The sequence below is a fragment of the Pan troglodytes genome, chromosome 16 (assembly GCF_028858775.2).
Source record: "Pan troglodytes isolate AG18354 chromosome 16, NHGRI_mPanTro3-v2.0_pri, whole genome shotgun sequence".
Classification (NCBI taxonomy): Eukaryota; Metazoa; Chordata; class Mammalia; order Primates; family Hominidae; genus Pan; species Pan troglodytes.
The window spans coordinates 25,748,191-25,766,152 of record NC_072414.2 but is presented as its reverse complement, the minus strand read 5'-3'; the positions used below and the strand labels follow the sequence as shown (position 1 = coordinate 25,766,152).

At 42.2% G+C, this 17,962-nt stretch overlaps 1 protein-coding gene across 9 annotated transcripts in view; it reads right to left on the bottom strand.

The window, feature by feature from the left end:
* RYR3 (ryanodine receptor 3) overlaps positions 1 to 17,962 on the bottom strand; it is a 563,725-nt gene that overhangs the window by 28,710 nt on the left and 517,053 nt on the right. For 6 of the 9 annotated variants that reach the window (XM_016927886.4, XM_016927893.4, XM_016927890.4 and 3 more), the window contains 11 exons: positions 17,698 to 17,754; positions 16,036 to 16,135; positions 15,803 to 15,882; positions 14,325 to 14,401; positions 11,724 to 11,797; positions 11,142 to 11,159; positions 10,659 to 10,739; positions 10,122 to 10,210; positions 6,317 to 6,445; positions 2,293 to 2,397; positions 355 to 436 (listed from right to left, as the gene is read on the bottom strand). In XM_016927886.4, coding sequence (XP_016783375.2) covers positions 355 to 436; positions 2,293 to 2,397; positions 6,317 to 6,445; positions 10,122 to 10,210; positions 10,659 to 10,739; positions 11,142 to 11,159; positions 11,724 to 11,797; positions 14,325 to 14,401; positions 15,803 to 15,882; positions 16,036 to 16,135; positions 17,698 to 17,754 — 892 coding nt within the window. The remainder of the gene's footprint in view (positions 1 to 354; positions 437 to 2,292; positions 2,398 to 6,316; positions 6,446 to 10,121; positions 10,211 to 10,658; positions 10,740 to 11,141; positions 11,160 to 11,723; positions 11,798 to 14,324; positions 14,402 to 15,802; positions 15,883 to 16,035; positions 16,136 to 17,697; positions 17,755 to 17,962) is intronic. The other 3 variants (XM_016927892.4, XM_016927895.4, XM_016927894.4) reach the window with 2 other exon arrangements.

Genomic DNA, 17,962 nt, shown 5'->3' with positions numbered 1-17,962 from the left:
TCCCTTTGATCCCCTTAGACCTAGGAGGGTGCCCAACTAGATGGCTGGCATACACACTGGCAGCCAGATGTGTTGAAAAGCAATGGGGAGAGGGAGAGGATAGGGAAGAGCAAAGCTTGGAGGTTTTCCCCAGTTCATTCTGGCTTTCCTATTGATAGAAAATCAATTGATTTCAGGCTTCGTCCATCAGACCAGGTGCCCCTCATTTTATTTTTCGTTTCTGAAAATTTGGCTTTCTGACCAATGACATATGGCATCAGTGACCTGCCAGAAGGATAATCTGCATGATCAGTAAGGTTAGTGCTCAGACCAATTACAGTTGTGTGAAGGCCTAGTTATACCAAACAGCCCAACCTTCCAGGAGGGACAGAAGCATCACCACCATGTCCTGAAGGAGATCCAAGAGTTCCTTCAGCAGCTCGATCTGACTGGAATCCTAGAACAGAAACAGGAGATACCCCTGAGCTATCTGATCCCTCAGTAAAGTACAGGGCAGTGAGCGAGAAGAGCCTGCTCTGGAAAGGTTAGGTGCAGGCTGCATCAGTGTCGGGAAAGAGCTTCCTTCTCATTCTGAATGAGGATGCCTTATCGTCCACTGTTTGCAGCACCGGGAGACTCACTGTAGCAGGACTCATCCAACAAAGCTCCTTTACATTTTTCCTTTTATTAGTACAATGTGGCAGATATACCAAGTGTTGTCCAAAACGACTGAACAACCCAATGCACCAAAGAGCCTTCAGGTATCTCTAGTAGTTTACGTTGTCATTATCTACACTGGAGAATTACCAGTGAGCTTCATGGGAACACTGGACATCTGGTAAAGGTATCAAGGTTATAATCACCAGGTGGGTTCTCCTTTCTTTCTGGATTAATTTAGAGTCTCCTAATTCTAGTTGGTGGTGATCTGGGTGCCACTTGTCCCTTTAAATGGAATAAAATGGAGGCTATTCCTCTGGATGGTTTTGATACCAGTCTGTTTGGTTTTAATTTCAGCAATGCAGGAAGAGCATCGCTAAGCTACCTCCGTGCTTTATACCCTATGTCACAGTAGGAAACACTTCTTGGAAGATCTGAGGTGGGCAATCTGGGGATTCGATTAAAAAGGTATTCCGAGTCACATACCTTTTACAGACCCCCCCTCACAAAAAAAAAAGGAAAGAAAAGAAATAATAATTAAAAAAAACAAAAGAAAAGAAAAGAAAAAAGGAAAAAAAAAAAAGAAACCAAAAACCAAAAACCCAACCATAGCTCTTTGCCTAGCCCTTCAACTTTCAGAGGAATCTTCATCACCTATGGTGTGTATCACAGCTATATACAAAATATCACAGAAGTGTAGGATATCAGAGCTGTGAAGAGACCTCAGAGATCACCTATTCTAACTTTGGATATTTCAGAGATGATGAAACCAAAACCAGAAAGGGAAAGTGGCTTTCCAAAAGTCACTGGTGAGGAGGTGGCAGGGCCAGGGCTCTCGTCTCGAGACTACACCACACTGCCCAGCTGACATAGGAACGGACATCTTACTGTCAAATTGCAGCCCTCCCAGGAACTCTCTCCTCCCATAAGGCCAGAGTCAAAAGGGGAAAAATGAAAGGTTAAGTAGCACATTCCAGAAGAGAGGAGGCAGATGTGACAGCCTTGAAAATTTTAGATACACATGATTTAAGTTAAAGCTGCAAATATTACTCTAATCAGCCTCAAATACCTCCTGAAGGTCTCCCTCATGTGTTGCCATGGAGAGAGGCAATAAACTGCTACATATGCTACATTTATTTGTTCATAATAAATGCTCTGAGCGGTTCTGATTCATCTTGCCAGAGAGATGGGGAGTGAGGAGGGGAGGCAGAGACAGGGAGGGAGGGAGGAAGAAGCAGAGGTGAGAGAGAAGAGGGATGTGGATTACCGAGACATGCAACATGGGACAAATCAGATGGGGCTGGTAGAGTGTTTGTAAGTTGACAAAATGGTGACAAGGAAGCAGAAAGGATTAGCACCATAGAAAGCAAATGTTGAGGCAATAATAAAAAGGGTAGGTTGGTGAGACACAAAGAAGGAAGCTGCGTTCATGCAAAAGCCTGTCTGGGACCCCCCACTCCCGCAACCCCTGCCCCGGAGGCAGGAGGCATTCTTTTCCGTCTCCCATTTTGGCCTTCAGTTTAAAAAACTGAGACCTGATATGCATGGCTTGTCCAGCCTTTGATCAAGCAGCCACATCACAATGGGAACACCAAGGAGTGAGGACTGACTTAGCATTTCACAACAATGACACGTGCAGGGAATGGGCCACAGTACCTGAGAGAGTTTCATCTGCATATTAGCAAAGACATGGAGGAAGCCAACCACTGCGTCCCACAGCCTGCTGTGAGCCAGGCTCTGTTGATTGCCAATGCAAGGGCCCTGTGGAGAAGAGGACATTCTTATGTCACTTAAACATCACGAGTTGCTCTGAAACCTGTCTAGTAAGGGCATCTGACACCTACTTATATGAGCAGATAGACTTTCCAAAAGTCAAATATTTCATAGCTCAGTATTTTCCCGGGATTATTACTTTTTTCTTTTCCTGATTATAGGATACCATATCTAGGAAAAACCACTAGGGATTTCACAGTCCGGTGATTTTCAGATACTTTCTTTTAGCCTCAGAATGAGTTCTTAAAAGCTTACACTGGAGAACAATATTTAAAACAGTGAAATGCTGTGGTTGACACAGGGCTGAAGGGCACACTCCCCACCCTCACCTTGGCCTCAGAGGCCTTTGGAGGAAATCAAGGGTGCTGCGAAGCACAGTGTGAAAACCAGGCCCTCATCTACCTACTGTTTCCAGGCAAAGTTACACATGCTGATAACCACACAGCTATCTAATTAAGTTAAAAACCAAATAAATAAAAAAATAAAAAAAAGAAAAGAAATCTGTGTAATAATCTTAGCATTCAACCACATCTAGGATTTTCTTATTAACCTAAACTTCAGATATAATAGCATCTCTGACAAACTTTTCTGAAAGCCAAATGTAGAGGAATAACTTAGTTTGCATTTTCCATGTTAATAATCTCACTCTGTGTGTGTGTGTGTGTGTGTGTGTGTGTGTGTGTGTGTGTGTGTGTGTGTTTAAGACAAGAGTTTCGCTCTGTCACCCATGCTGGAGTGCAGTGGCATGATCTCGGCTTACTGCAACCTCTGCTCACTGGGTTCAAATGATTCTTGTGACTCAGCCTCCCAAGTAGCTGAGATTACGGGCATGTGCCACCACGCCTGGCTGATTTTTTTATATTTTTAGTAGAGACAGGGTTTTGTCATGTTGGCCAGGTTGGTCTCAAACTCCTGGCCTCAAGTGATCCACCCGCCTTAGCCTCTCAAAGTGCTGGGAGTACAGGCATGAGCCACAGTGCACGGTCAATAATCTCACTCTTTTTAAAGATCATTATTGAGCCAACATTTCCTATCTTTTCTTTACAGTCTATTTTTTTCTACCCTTTAACCAATCTCCAAATTACTCAATAAGAAAGTTCTAAAAGGAACACATATATTACCCTAATTTCTAGAAAAGTCTTGGCAGGATTCCCAAGGTTTAAAAGGTGAGGAGAAATACTGCCTGTATTCCCAAATCACGTAAGTTTGTTAAAAATCACTGTTTATGTACATTCAGTGTCTGATCCCCAGAAACCATTAGATTCTTTCTGTAACAAAGCTGGTTTCTGAAAGAAACACATTCACCAAAAATGAGCTTCTCCTTTACTTTTGGGTTCGTGCTCCATGGGAAGTTCTGAAGATAAGGATGGATTTTGCAGAGGTCAAATCAGATGCTTATCAAATATATTCAATGATCTCCTTAGGTACACTGCATTTTGTGAAACTTCAGATCAGTAACTTGTTTTTAGGTTTATCACTTCATGTCCTTATAACGCTTGAGTGACAAGGATATATCTCCCCTCAAAATCCTCCCTTTCAAGTTGAAAGTCTTAGTTTTGTGTTTCTTTTAATGAGCAAATATGATCTGACTGTGCCAGTTGGCTCATCACATGGATCTTTATTTGATGAGAATTTAATATTTTTCACAGAACAAATTTTGGCTCAGTCATATTACCAGTAAAAACAAAAAAAAGTCACTAAAAACTCTTGGACTCTTGGAATATAAAAAGTTCTTTGGGAAAGAAATGAAGGTGTACAGGAAAAGGTAAAAAACATTGTCCACTTCTTTCCTCACCTATGTCTTCTGTCTCAGCAAGATGGATATAATTGCCTACATTACTTCTTATAAAGCCACGCATAATCCTATCTCTAACTTTTCCAAATCACTGACACAGAATGTACTTCCTCCTCTTCATCTATCCATAGCCTACGTGGTCCTATGGAGACTCGGAGCCCTTTGGCTCTTTTTTTTTTTTTTTTTTTCAGACAGAGTTTTGTCGCCCAGGCTGGAGTGCAAAGGTGCGATCTCAGCTCACTGCAACCCCTGCCTCCTGGGTTCAAGTGATTCTCCTGCCTTAGCCTCTTGAGTAGCTGGGATTACAGGCACCTGCTACCATACCCAGCTAATTTGTATTTTTAGTAGAGATGGGGTTTCACCATGTTAGCCAGGCTGGTCTCAAACTTCTGACCTCAGGTGATCCACCAACCTTGACCTCCCAAAGTGCTGGGATTACAGGCCCCAGTGAGCCACTGCACCTGGCCCCTTTGGCTCTTAAGGGGCTTGCTTTCCTCTGAACTCATACCTATGTGGGTTTTTTGGTTTTTTTTTTTTGAGACAGAGTCTCGCTCTGTCACCCATGCTGGAGTGCAATGGCGCAATCTCGGCTCACTGAAACCTCGGCCTCCCAGGTTCAAGCAATTCTCCCTGCCTCAGCCTCCTGAGTAGCTGGGATTACAGGCACCCACCACCATGCCCAGCTAATTTTTGTATTTTTTAGTAGAGACGGGGTTTCGCCATGTTGGCCAGGCTAGTCTTGAACTCCTGACCTCAGGTGATCTGCCCACCTTGGCCTCCCAAAGAGTTGGGATTACTTGCGTGAGCCACCGTGCCTGGCCACATATGTGGTTCTTAATTAAGCACAGTATATATGATTATTTTAAATCAGGTATGATTTTTTCTTTTCTTTTTTTTTTCTTTTTTTTTTTGAGACTGAGTCTCGCTCTGTCGCCCAGGTTGGAGTGCAGCGGCACGATCTCAGCTCACAGCAAGCTCTGCCTCCCGGGTTCAAGTGATTCTCCTGCCTCAGGCTCCCGAGTAGTGGGTACTACACGCGCATGACACCATGCCTGGCTAATATTTTGTATTTTAGTAGAGACGGGATTGCACCATATTGCCCAGGTTGGTCTCGAACTCCTGAGCTCAGACAATCCACCCGCCTCAGCCTCCCAAAGTGCCAGGATTACAGGCATGAGCCACCGCATCTGGCTGTATGATCATCTTACATTGAATAATTTTCCTTGTGCATATGTATTTTCTCAATTGCATTGTAAGCTCTTTACGGGTAGAGGCAATATACTGTGCTGCTTTTCATGAACCACAGTGCAGAGTACAAACTGAGCGTTTTGATGAATGAATGAATAAAAGCCCTATTCATGAGTCTCCTGATTATGGTAATCTGAAGATGAAGTATTACTTTTGCTTTAAAAAAAATCTTGTATCACCGACGGTAATGATACGCCTACTAATTTTATAGCAAATTATGCCTGAATATATCCTCTGTTCCTTTTCTAAAGTAGCTAGACCACCATAGACAATGAATAGAAAATACTATGAATAGAGAAAGACTGCAGCAAGATCTAGACAGTTAACATGAAATACACTTGCGGGTTTGACTGCCACTGCATGTAGTTTGTGCGCTTCTGAAGTTACTTCTTCCAGAGTTAATTTCTGACAAATCAGTAGGATCTCATGGATCCTGTTTTTAATCTCTATCAAGAGAACATCATTTATCCCTTAATTCCTTCATTCTATGAATCATTTCTCCACTCCACTCTCCATGCTTACTGAACAGATATATGCCAGACATTTTTCTAGATATAAAGAGTTTTGAGTAAGACATTTTCTTTCCATGAAAAATTTTTAGTTTAAGAGGGAAAGCAAAATGTAACTAGATAAATGCAAATAAAGTGTGAACATTATAAACAGGTCCAGTGGGGGGACCCCAAACTATAGCTGCTTGTGGAATGCAGGTACTATTGCTTCCTATTTAGAGAAAATAAAAATTGTCAGCATTAGGGCTGGATGGATAGTGCACTGTGTACAATCAAATATTCTGTAGGGAATATAGAATACAGGCATATCAACAATGTTCTCTTTGTTTTCAACCATGCACTCTGTAGCACATACCTGGATGTATTCTGTAAGAGAATTGAAAATCTGCTTGGTGACTGCCAGAGCTTTCGAAAAATTGTGCTGTCCAGATTCATCAATGATGTCCTTCCCTGAATAATACCAGTAGAAATCACTGATTGATTCCTAAAAACAAATGAGTAGAGCTTAGTATTTCTCAGACTTCAGTCAGTGAAGCTAAACTCGGTGTTTGGGAAGGGTACATGAGAATCCTGCATCTCTATGACCTCTTTGCTCTGACAGGAGCCAGGGACCCTGTGAAGAAGTGCAGAGATACCAGGTCTCTAGGATCTTTCACGCACAAATATCCCTGCAGAGGAAAGAATAGATAGGAGTGAGGACTGCCTTCAGCTGGAACTTGGAGACTATGAAATAGGATAATTTACTCAATGTGAAATATGTGAAGATAATGGTAATTATCCAAATAATCATAGTAACAGCAACAACATAATAGCTAATATTGTAAGTGCCAGACGTTGTTCTGAGTACATTACATATACAGGCATGTAGAGATTCAGAGATAATCTGAGTTTGATTACAGATAAACTACAGTAAAGTGAACATTACAATAAAGTGAGTCATACAAAATGTTGATTTCTCAGCGTACATCAAAGTTATGTTTACAATATGCTGTAGTCTATTAAGTGTGCAATAGCATTATGTCTTTAAAAAACAATGTACGTGCCATCATTAAAAAATACTTTATTGCTAAAAAGTGCTAACAATCACCTGAGCTCTCAGCAAGTTGTAAGTTCCACCATCTTTTTGCTGGTGACAGGTCTTGCCTTGATGTTGATGGCTACTGACTAAACAGGGTGGTGGCTGCTGAAGGTTGAGGTGGCTGTGGCAATTTCTTGAAATAAGACAGTGTTAACTGCATCAACTGACTTCCTTTCATGAAAGACGCATGTACTGCTTGATAGCATTTTACCCACAGAACTTCTTTCAAAATTGGAGTCAGTCTTCTCAAACCTTGCCACTCCTTTATCAACTAAGTTTACAATTTTAAATCCCTTTTTGGCATTTCAACAATGTTTAGAGCGTCTTCACCAGGAAGATTCCATCTCAAGAAACCACTTTCTTTGCTCATCCATGAGAGGAAACTCTTCGTTTGTCAAAGTTTGATCATGAGTTGCAGCAATTCAGGTTCATGTTCTTCAGGCTCCACTACTAATTCTAGTTCTCTTGCTATTTCCAACACGTCTGCATTTATTTCCTCCACTGAAGTCTCGAACCCCTCCAAATCACCCACAAGGGTTGCAATCAACTTCCTCAAGTCCTGTTAATGTTGATATTTGACCTTCTCCCATGAATCAAAAAAAAATTTTTTTTTTTTTTGAGACAGAGTCTCGCTCTGTTGCCCAGGCTGGAGTGCAGCGGCGCAATCTGGCTCACTGCAAGCTCTGCCTCCCGGGTTCACGCCATTCTCCTGCCTCAGCCTCCCGAGTAGCTGGGACTGCAGGCACCCGCCACCATGCCCGGCTAATTTTTTTTTTTTGTATTTTTAGTAGAGATGGGGTTTCACCGTGTTAGCCAGGATGGTCTCGATCTCCTGACCTTGTGATCCTCCTGCCTTGGCCTCCCAAAGTCCTAGGATTACAGATGCGAGCCACTGGGCCTGGCCCACAATGTTTTTTAATGACATCTACAATGTTGAATCCTTTCCAGAAGGTTTTCAACTTACCGTGCCCAGATCCATCAGAGGAATCACTATCTGTAGCAGCTGTAGCCTTACGAAATGCATTTCTTAAAAAATAAGACTTGCAAGTCAAAATTACTCCTTGATCCATGGGCTGCAGAATAAATGTTGTATTAGCAGGCATGAAAAAAAGATTCATTTCCTTGTATATCTCCATCAGAGCTCTTGGAACCAGGTGCATAGTCAACAACAGTAATATTTTGAAAGGAATCTTTTTTTTTTTTCTGAGCAGTTGGTGTCAACAGTGGGCTTAAAATAGTAAATCATGCTGTAAACAGATGACAATCCAAGCTTTGTTTTTCCATACATAGAGCACGGGCAGAGTAGATTTACCATAATTCTTAAGGGCCCTAGGATTTTTGGAATGGTAAACGAGCAGTGGCTTCAACTTAAAGCTACCAGCTGGGCTGCCCCTAATAAGAAAGTCAGCCTGTCCTTTGAAGCTCTGAAGTGAGGTATTGGCTTGTCCTCTCTAACTATGAAAGTCCTAGATGGTATCTCTCTTCTAGGAGAAGGCTGTTTCATGTACACGGGAAATCTGTTGTTTAGTGTGACCACCTTCATCAGTTATCCTAGATAGATCTTCTGGGTAACTTGCTGCAGCTTCTATATCTGCACTTGCTGCTTTACCTTACACTTTTGTTTTGGAGATGACTTCTTTCCCTAAACCTCATGAACCAAACTCTGCTAGCTTCAAACCGTTCTTTGGCAGCTTCCTCACCTCTCTCAGCCTTCATAGAATTGAAGAGAGTTAGAGCCCTGCTCTAGATTAGATTGTGGCTTACGAGAATGTTGTGGCTGGTTTGACCTTTTATCCAGACCACTCGCACTGTCCCCATTTCAGTAATGAGGGTGTTTTGCTTTCTTATCATTCATATGCTCACTGAGGCAGCCCTTTTAATGTCCTTTAATAACTTTTTCTTTGCATAGCTTGGCTGTTTAGTGCAAGGGGCCTAGCCTTTGGCCTGTCTTAGCTTTCAACATGCCTTCCTTACTCAGCTTAATCATTTCCAGCTTTTGATTTAAAGTGGGAGATGTGTGACTCTTCCTTTCACTTGAACACTTGGAGGCCACTGTAGGGAAATTAACTGACCAAACTTCAATATTGTTATGTCTCAGGGAATAGGAAGGCCTGAGGAGAAGGAGGGAGATGGAGGAACAGTTGGTGGAATGGTCAGAACACATGCAACATTAAGTTTGCTGTCTTACAAGGGCATAGTTCATGGCATCCCAAAACAATTACAATAGTAACATCGAAGATCACTGATCACAGATCACCATAATAGATATAATAGTGAAAAGTTGGAAATATTGTGAGAATCATCAAAATGTGACAGAGACACCAAGTGAGTAAATCTGTTGGTAAAACGGCACAGATAGACTTGCTTGATGCAGGGTTACCACAAACCTTCGATTTGTAAAACACACAGCATCTGTGAAGCACAATAATACCAACTGCAATAAAATGAGGTATGCCTGTATTCAACCTCTCAATCTTTACTACCACCCTATGGCATAGGTCCTACCCCTTTTACTGATGAAAAAACTGGAACACAGGCACATTAAACAGATTGCTGTAGGTTACAAACCAGTAAGTGGCAGAACCAGGATGAGGAATCAGCAAAGAGGAAAAAATCCCTTTTTGTTAATAGGTTTGTGTAGATTTTTTCAATATAATTTGGGCTTCCTTGAAACAAACCATCTGACTTCTCAACACGAACTTGTAAACTCATCCTATTCCTATCATCTCGTGTAAGTCTTTTTTTCTAGTGAAATCTGTTCTCATTCACAGGTTATTTTAGAGCTCTTGGTTGTGTTATAGCTCTTGGTTGTTTTATAGCAACACAGATTGGTTTTCACTGGCAAAACTAAAGTAAACCAGCATTTCATAACAGACGATTTGGTGTTTAACCACGTCTCCCACTTCTGTCTTCAAATATACTCTTTGGGCACCGGACTTCCCATGCATCTGTGGATACACGTTACAATGCCTTCCTTATAGGGGCTTGACTGTATCCTGGGCTGTCCCTGACCCTGTGTAACTGTGTTTATCTTCTGGAAGCAAAGGTGAGAGGTCCCATTGTCCAAGGCCCTCCCACTCACCTGCAGACGCAGAAGGTAGTCCACAGTGCTGATGATGACATTCACGGTGGTGGTGTTGCCCATCTGAGTCCGCAGGAAGTTCTGAAAGTCTGAGAGCACCAGTGCTGGGTCAGAGCTTGTCCCTGCCATGCCGAGGGGGCCAGGCATGCCCTCTCAGCTGAGCTCAGATAAGACATTCTATGTGAAAAGGCTTACAAGAATACCATGTTTGGGTCATGGCAGATCCTGCAGGGCAGAGCTCTGCTCTGAGCACCCCCACAACCTGCGGACACCAGAAACTGGACTTAACGAGCCCCAAGGGGCTAGATGGAAAGGGCTGGGTATTTAGATTTCTTATCTGAAGATTCTGGAAGCAGCTTAGCCTTGGTGGCACTAAATATCACTAGCCATGATATTTACATAGTTTCTTATTGAGGAACGCATTAACTGATGTCCTTGAGTTAACAACTAGTTGCATCAAATGGGGCATACTGAACAGAATTCTAGTTTTGCCCCTGAGTGCTATGTTTCCTTGGCAGATCAATCTGTTCCACTCACCACTGTTATGTCCTTCACAAAGTAACTGTAGGAATCTAAAGAGATCACACGTGAACTCGTCATTCTGGAGTACTTTTTCACCTTGAAAACACAGAACGTTGATGAGCATTGGTTTGGCTTCTCACCAGAGAATACTTTCTAATGTAAATGACTACACAGATGATAAAGGAGTTGTGTCAGAATGGTTTGGAAAAGGAACTTTGGATGAATGGTGAAAAGCCCAATTAAACTGAGCTGGGCTGCAAGGCACAATGCCCAATAAATGCATTTGTAATGAAGACAACTGGATAAGGAGAGTAAATGGCTCACGGTCCATAACCCATGCTTTACAGATGGAAGACACTTCTTTAATTAAGCACCAAACTGCTGAGTTCAACTCAACATGCAACCACCAAGCCTAAAATGTTTCTGTGCTGAGGCAATTAAATGAGATCTCCTAGGATTCACACACGGTAAGAACTCAGGCCAGAAACTGAAACTTACCACGTTCACGAACAATGACTGGTAATGAGAGAAAAACAGAAGAGTAGAAAGTAAGAAAACTGTAAACATCATGATAAACTGTCTTTAGTTAAAACTGGCTATGTGAATACATCCATCCTAGATGATAGCTTTATTAAAGCTACTGATGGAAGCATTTTTCTGAAACACAGCAAGTCCTTGCATACTAAGCAAAGACATGAGCTCTGACCAGAAATAGGTAATTAAGATTTTAAATGGCCAGGTGCAGTGGCTCACGCCTGTAATTCCAGCACTATGGGAGGCCAAGGTGGGGTGGATCACCTGAGGTCAGGAGTTCAAGACCAGCCTGGCCAACATGATGAAATGCTGCCTCTACTAAAAATACACAAAATTAGCTGGCTGTGGTGGTGGGAGCCTGTAATCCCATCTACTCGGGAGGATGAGGCAGGAGAAGTGCTTGAACCCAGGAGACAGAGGTTGCAGTGAGGTGAGATCGCGCCACTGCAGTCCAGCCTGAGCAACAAGAGCGAAACTCTGTATGGAAAAAATATATATATATTTTAATCAGGAAGAGAATGGCCTTCATATTCATTAGTTACTTACGTGTTCCTTCTTCAGTCACCATCCCCAGGCCTTCAGCTTTATTCTGCCTCTCAAATGCATTCAAATCAAGGACACTTTTAATAGACAGAAAGAAACAAGGTTCAGGGCTACGCACACTGGGAAAGCAGATTTCTAACGTTAATGTACCTATCAACTAAGCATATCCTGCCCCTGTGTTATCATAAATAAACTAACACATTCCAGGGTGGTTGAAAGTCTAATGATTCCTTGGTTTTGTGCCGAGCAGTGTTGTCTTAGGTGCCTATAGCTCACAGACTTTGTTACATACAGGTAGAGGGGTCATGAACACTTACGGTGACTCTCATTGTCTGTCCAGTTTGAGTCTTTTGGTGAAGACTCAAGGTCTTCACTTTGATGTGAAGGTTTAGAAAGGTTTTCCAAATAAAGAAGGAATAATCTGTTTTTAAGATTTCTCGAGGGAAAGTTTACTTTAAACTGCACTGATTAATGTTTGCCTCCCACCTTTACCTACTTTCTCCGAGAATCACATGGAATTGTGGTTTCCAGAGCTTAGGATGAGCTACAAACTTCCAGATTTCAAAGGGCCACGCCCTTTTATGATTCTACATCATGCAAAAGCCTATAGAAGCTGAGGTTCCGCTTTCCACAGGGAATGGTGCCTCCAGGTATTCCTGAATTTATGACAAGTTGGCCTTCATTTTTGTCCCTACTCCCCACAACCTTCCTAGTCACAGCCACTGCCAAATTTTACTTAGCCAGGAAGCCACAGTGCAACCACAAAGCTTGCTGATGAGACCGCTATATGATCATGTTATTTCTAAGTGGGGCTCATTCCATTTTACTAACGGAGTCTAACTTATTCCCCAATCTGAAAGGTTTCATAGAACATAGAACATAGCTCTTAGGAAAGTTTATGGCTAAGTCCATTAAGACTCTGCAAAACTTAGCTTTCCTTCTACCACGGGGCAAAGGCATGGAGAAAAATCTGGCCTTCCTGTTTTCTTTTTAAGGAGTCACATGTTTTGTGATTTAGGTAAATTTCATTTACCTAATTTCATCATTTAGGTAAAAATGATTTAGGCAAACAGTGAAATCTCTATTGCCATTTGTTTGTTTTTCCCAGATTCTGCTGGCAAAAGGGCTTGCTCATCAACACAAAACTATCCTTCTACTTTGGTTTAGCCCTCAGGAGAGGAAAACATGGGAAAGAACATTTGGACATAGTTGCTCTGAAGCAGCAGTTTTGAATCTGAATCTATGCAACACACATTTCTGATCCTTACTCCATTCCTAAATACCCATTTTGAATGTTTTAACTTCCCTACTGCTTAAATTTTTTAAAAACATATATTGTTCTTATAATCATAAAAAACCCAGCAGTAAGACATCTTAAAACTTCTGTTAGAACTCAGCTGGCATCTAAGCGTATATCACCTGTCTCTCCAAGCTGTCATTATAAATGAGTTTAGCAATATTAAGTATTACAGGATACTGAGAGAACTGTTAGAAAGTAAATGGATAACTTTATGAGCAATATGGAATTGAGTTGCCTTGATTTTTGCCATCTCTGAGTTCATATGTACTATTTTAGCCTCAGAGAGTCGGGCCTGGAAATATTCCTTTTTGTTTTCCTGAGAGAGATAATAAATGAATAGACTGTTGGTGGGGAAAAGCCCCACAGAGCTGAGACTAAAGAATTATACTGCAGCTCAGATATGCTCCCTACTGCCCAGGGTACGATATTTTACCCAGTGAAATATGGTTAGCAAAAGTATGTAGTCCACCAAGAGAAAGGATGTCCATCCTCCACATTTTTAAATGGAAAGCATAATTGGAGGCAAATGAACTAGGTAATTAAAAGTTTAATTTCTTTTAGAATTATCTGCAGACTATCCAAATACATATGAATCTTAGACAATAAGCTGACACTTTTCTTAGATTCTGGCTCATCTCTGAATTCAACAAGTATCATGACCTATGACTCTGCATTATATATTATTTATGTGTCAGAGCCGTTCAGCCATGAGGGGTGGCTTAAACAGCTTAATAATATGAATGGAAAGTTCAAAGCCTTGTTTTTTAGGCTATGTCAAAATGTTCCCATGCCAGGATGTACCGCTGTCAAAATGGATGTGTCAAAATACACACTACCCTAACACATATTCAAGCTCAAAGAATTGTTAAGGACAAAGATTAACAAAGTACCTAGTGGGTTTAATAAAACATAGCCCTGAATCATAGGCAGGAATCCCCCCTTTTCCATTCTTTCCTGGTTTGACTTTTATGGACATACATGTTTGATGAGAAACTCAATGCGCACACTGAGCCTCCTGGGAAAGCAACATAAACGTGGAGGTAAGGAAGGGAGATTAAACACAACAGCAGTGGGGGAGCGTGTGTATGTGGCTAATGGCAATCACATTTTCCCCTCTGAATGTTAGCTGAATTGTCATCCTGAAGGGCTGGAGGAACAACACCTACTCTCTTAGCTTTCTAAGTAGGTGCTTCCTCTCTCAAGAATTCTATGGTAGGCCAGTATATTTTGTGCTCCCCTTCCCCTGCCTCCTATGCTTAGAGGGAAGAGTTTTTTAAATGCTATGGTAGTTTTCCCGCATTTACCTGCAAGACTGCATAAGACCAGAAAGGCTTTGAAAGAATCCAGCATCCTTTTTCTCCTTTAGGTAATCTAGCATTTTCTGCAAGGGAGACACGTTGTAAGGGGAAAAGCGATGAAAACTATACCACAGAGCTGACCCTCCTAATCCTGATGGAGAAATCCCCAGCCACACTGAGTTGCACGCTCTACTTATGGAATCAGAGTCCCATGGGGTAGATCATGTTTATTTTATAAACGCCCACTGGCATTTCTTCTAGGGCAGAATTGACATTCATAGACCTACTGATTGAAGTCCCTTCTATTTGGAAACAAGCACCAAGGCCGTGATATAGTAATGTATCACGAAGCTGAGTTATAATCTGAATAGCTCATGCTATGAATTTGGCACAGAGGAGCAAGGAGCTTAGCCAGTAAGGAGCCTAGCTGAAAGCTCAGTATTTCTTTCACAATGAGGCTTTGTTTCCTGTGTTCTCTTTTACTGGAGGGTAGGAACTTTGTTTGACATAATAAAAATTTTGTTTTTTAAAAAATAAACAAAAGGCCCTGTAAGAAAGTCAACTGACAGCTCGTGGTAGGTGGTAGAAGGGAACAGAAAGTGAAGGATAACTTAGAAAATGACAGTTTTTAATGAAAAATTGGAGAAACTTTAGGGGGATGAGTTAAAGGCTGGGAAAAGCTATATGCAGTAATGGTAGTTGTGAATCTGGAGACTCTCACAGGCCCTGGGATATAACCCTTATGAATGCCAAGGGTCTGTTTGAAATTTCACTTCCCTGTACACACAGATGCTTTTAACCAGAACCCGGAGTGCCTGAGAAACACCGGTATGTTCCTGTCTTCTGCAGCCTGTTCCAATTCAGATTGTTGAAGGAATACCATGTGTCAGGTACTTGGTTGTATGTTTCTATGTGTTGTCGCATTTAATGCTCACTAGAGTGTAGGCTGCACGATGGCAGGAGTTTTTATTTGTATTATTCACTGCTACACCCTCAGCCCTTGCAGCAGAGCCTGGCATGGTCATCAGTCAGTAAACAGTTGCTCAATGAATGAATGAATGAATGAATGGATGAACGAACGAATAACAGGTTTGTGAGTTTATCAGTTCCACTTAACTGATGAGGCTCCTTGCTCATACTAAAGGCAGCTAATTAGTGAAAATAAAGGGCTAAAGTAAAAACCTAACTCTTAGGAAATTTTTCTGGAGAATATTTATACAGAAAGTTATCTACTGATGAAAAACTAAATGTTTTTATCTTTAATCCTGGGTAAAACCTCTTTATTAAAGACACATTTGCCTGCAGATTCCCAGCCATGTTGCGTTCCCAGCTACTCTGATATAACTGGCCACTAAGGACAAACGTGAGCTAAGTGATTCTGGGTGGCTCCCCTCTGTAGCAGTCAACTCCTCTTCCCTGAAGCATGACAGGTGTCAAATGGGAATACCCCGGGAGCCTGCCCAGCCGCTGCAAGTTCCCATTACCTGTTGCACACCAGCATTGCCTCCGTTCAGAATGGCGATCCCCAGCTTCAGCGTCTCAACCACCATGGGGCTCATCTCACCTGCCATGGTGAAGATTCGATTGAATCACCAAGGAAACAGATGGTAAATCATGCCTCCTGGGCCTTAGCAGGGCTCTTTAATAATGGCTGTATGTCACAGCATGATATCTTTGTGGAAGTTACATAAGCCCATCCAGAAACTAGGGAAATCACCTTTGCTAGCGCTTATCATCTGAAGGACCATCTCCGCAGCACCACGCTCATGCAGCCGAGCTTGCTGATAGAGGGTTTTTTGCTTCTCCATCTCTTTCTCCTGGGGGGAAAAAAAATCACAGGGAAAGATTGGTTCCTACCCAGCACCAGGGAGTTCACCCATAGTGAGGTGAGAGAGAATTTTCCAGTTACCTAAGGAAGGTAACACACATCAACTTGGATAAAGCAGACTTCTGAAGTTTATTTCCAGACACTAGCCAGCTTTCTAAAACTGTCTACCCATCACTCTTATTTTGATGGTACATTTTCCATTTTTTGTACTGATAGAACACACAGTCCATTCCTTTTGGATACCATAATTGTGGGAAGCAACGCAACATTAAAATGTGTTTGTTTTCCATGTTCTGTTACACAGGGAAACCTGCTGAGGGGTCAACTTGAGTATTTCTGGCTGAATGCAGGAAATGCTCACTTCTCTGGAATGCTCAGACCACAGCTAACACATTTTTTTTTTGAGACGGAGTCTTGTTCTGTCACCCAGGCTCGAGTGCAGTGGCGCGATCTCGGCTCACTGCAACGTCCGCCTCCTGAGTTCAAGCGATTCTCCTGCCTCAGCCTCCCCAGTAGCTGGGATTACAGGCGTATGCCACCACACCCAGCTAATTTTTGTATTTTTAGTAGAGATGGGGTTTCGCCATGTTGGCCAGGCTGGTCTCGAACTCCTGACTTCAGGTGATCCACCCGCCTTGGCCTCCCAAAGTGCTGGGATTGCAGGCGTGAGCCACCGCACACTTTCTATCAGACATGGGTTATGAGAATGTCAAAGCTTTCCAGACTGTAATTATAGTCATTTACTTCTGCTGTGTTTTGTCATGTGCTTTGTCTACAAAAGAGTACAAGTAACCTAATATAGTTTAATCTTGAGAATTGCAGGGTCCTGTACTGCCTCAAAATAAAAATCACGATCAACTTGCATTTATAGAATAATAGCACAAAAACCATTCAAGTGTCTCCATTCCTCTGATTTTTTAATCTTTTTTTTTTTTTTTTTTTTTTTTGAGACACTGGATGTTACTCTGTCGCCCAGCCTGGAGTGCAGGGTGCAATCAGAACTCACTGCAGCCTCAAATACTTGGGCTCAAACTATCCTCCTATCTCAGCCTCCTGAGCAGCTGGGACTACAGGAGCACACCACCATATCCAACTAATTTTTTATTTTTCGTATAGATGAGGTAGGTCTCCCTATGTTGCCCAGACTGGTCTCGAACTTCCAAGCTCAAGTGATCTTCCCTCCCCCGGCCTCCCAAAGAGCTGGGATTACAGGTGTGAGCCACCACGCTTGGCCTGATTTTCATTTTTCTGATTTTTTCATTTTAGATGTTTCAGTTTGTCCTTCTATGGCCCCTGTTATTACAGTAATTGAGTACAATTTCCCACAAGAACAAAGCTAGTTGTTTGCTGACTGGCATACTACCTGCTACCTTTTCATGGGCAGAGAGACAAGAGAACCACAGCTAATGAGTGTGCTTTATTAAGGCAGACTTGCCAACTCACACACTGCTGGTGGGCGAGCCACATAGGCTAATGTCAGCACCCACCTCTGAAGGCCTGGCCTATTGGCCTTGGAGGGTGGCTCTATTTTTATTCTTCATGAGAACTTACTTCAAATGTTTTTTCCTTGTCTTCATCTTCTTCTTCATCCTCACCACTTTGACAACTCTGGATTTCATGGAGCAGGGAAGGGAGAAGACAGACAATCAAATTAAAGGTAAATCTAATAAACACAACTCTACAAGGGCAGGGGACAGGATGTAATTCACAGGCACCTCAGGACCTCAGCGTTGTGTAAAACCAGGAACATTTTGGCCACTGCTGGGCAACATTTCTCCTGTAAACGCCATCTTCGCAGTTACCATAGAGTTCAGAA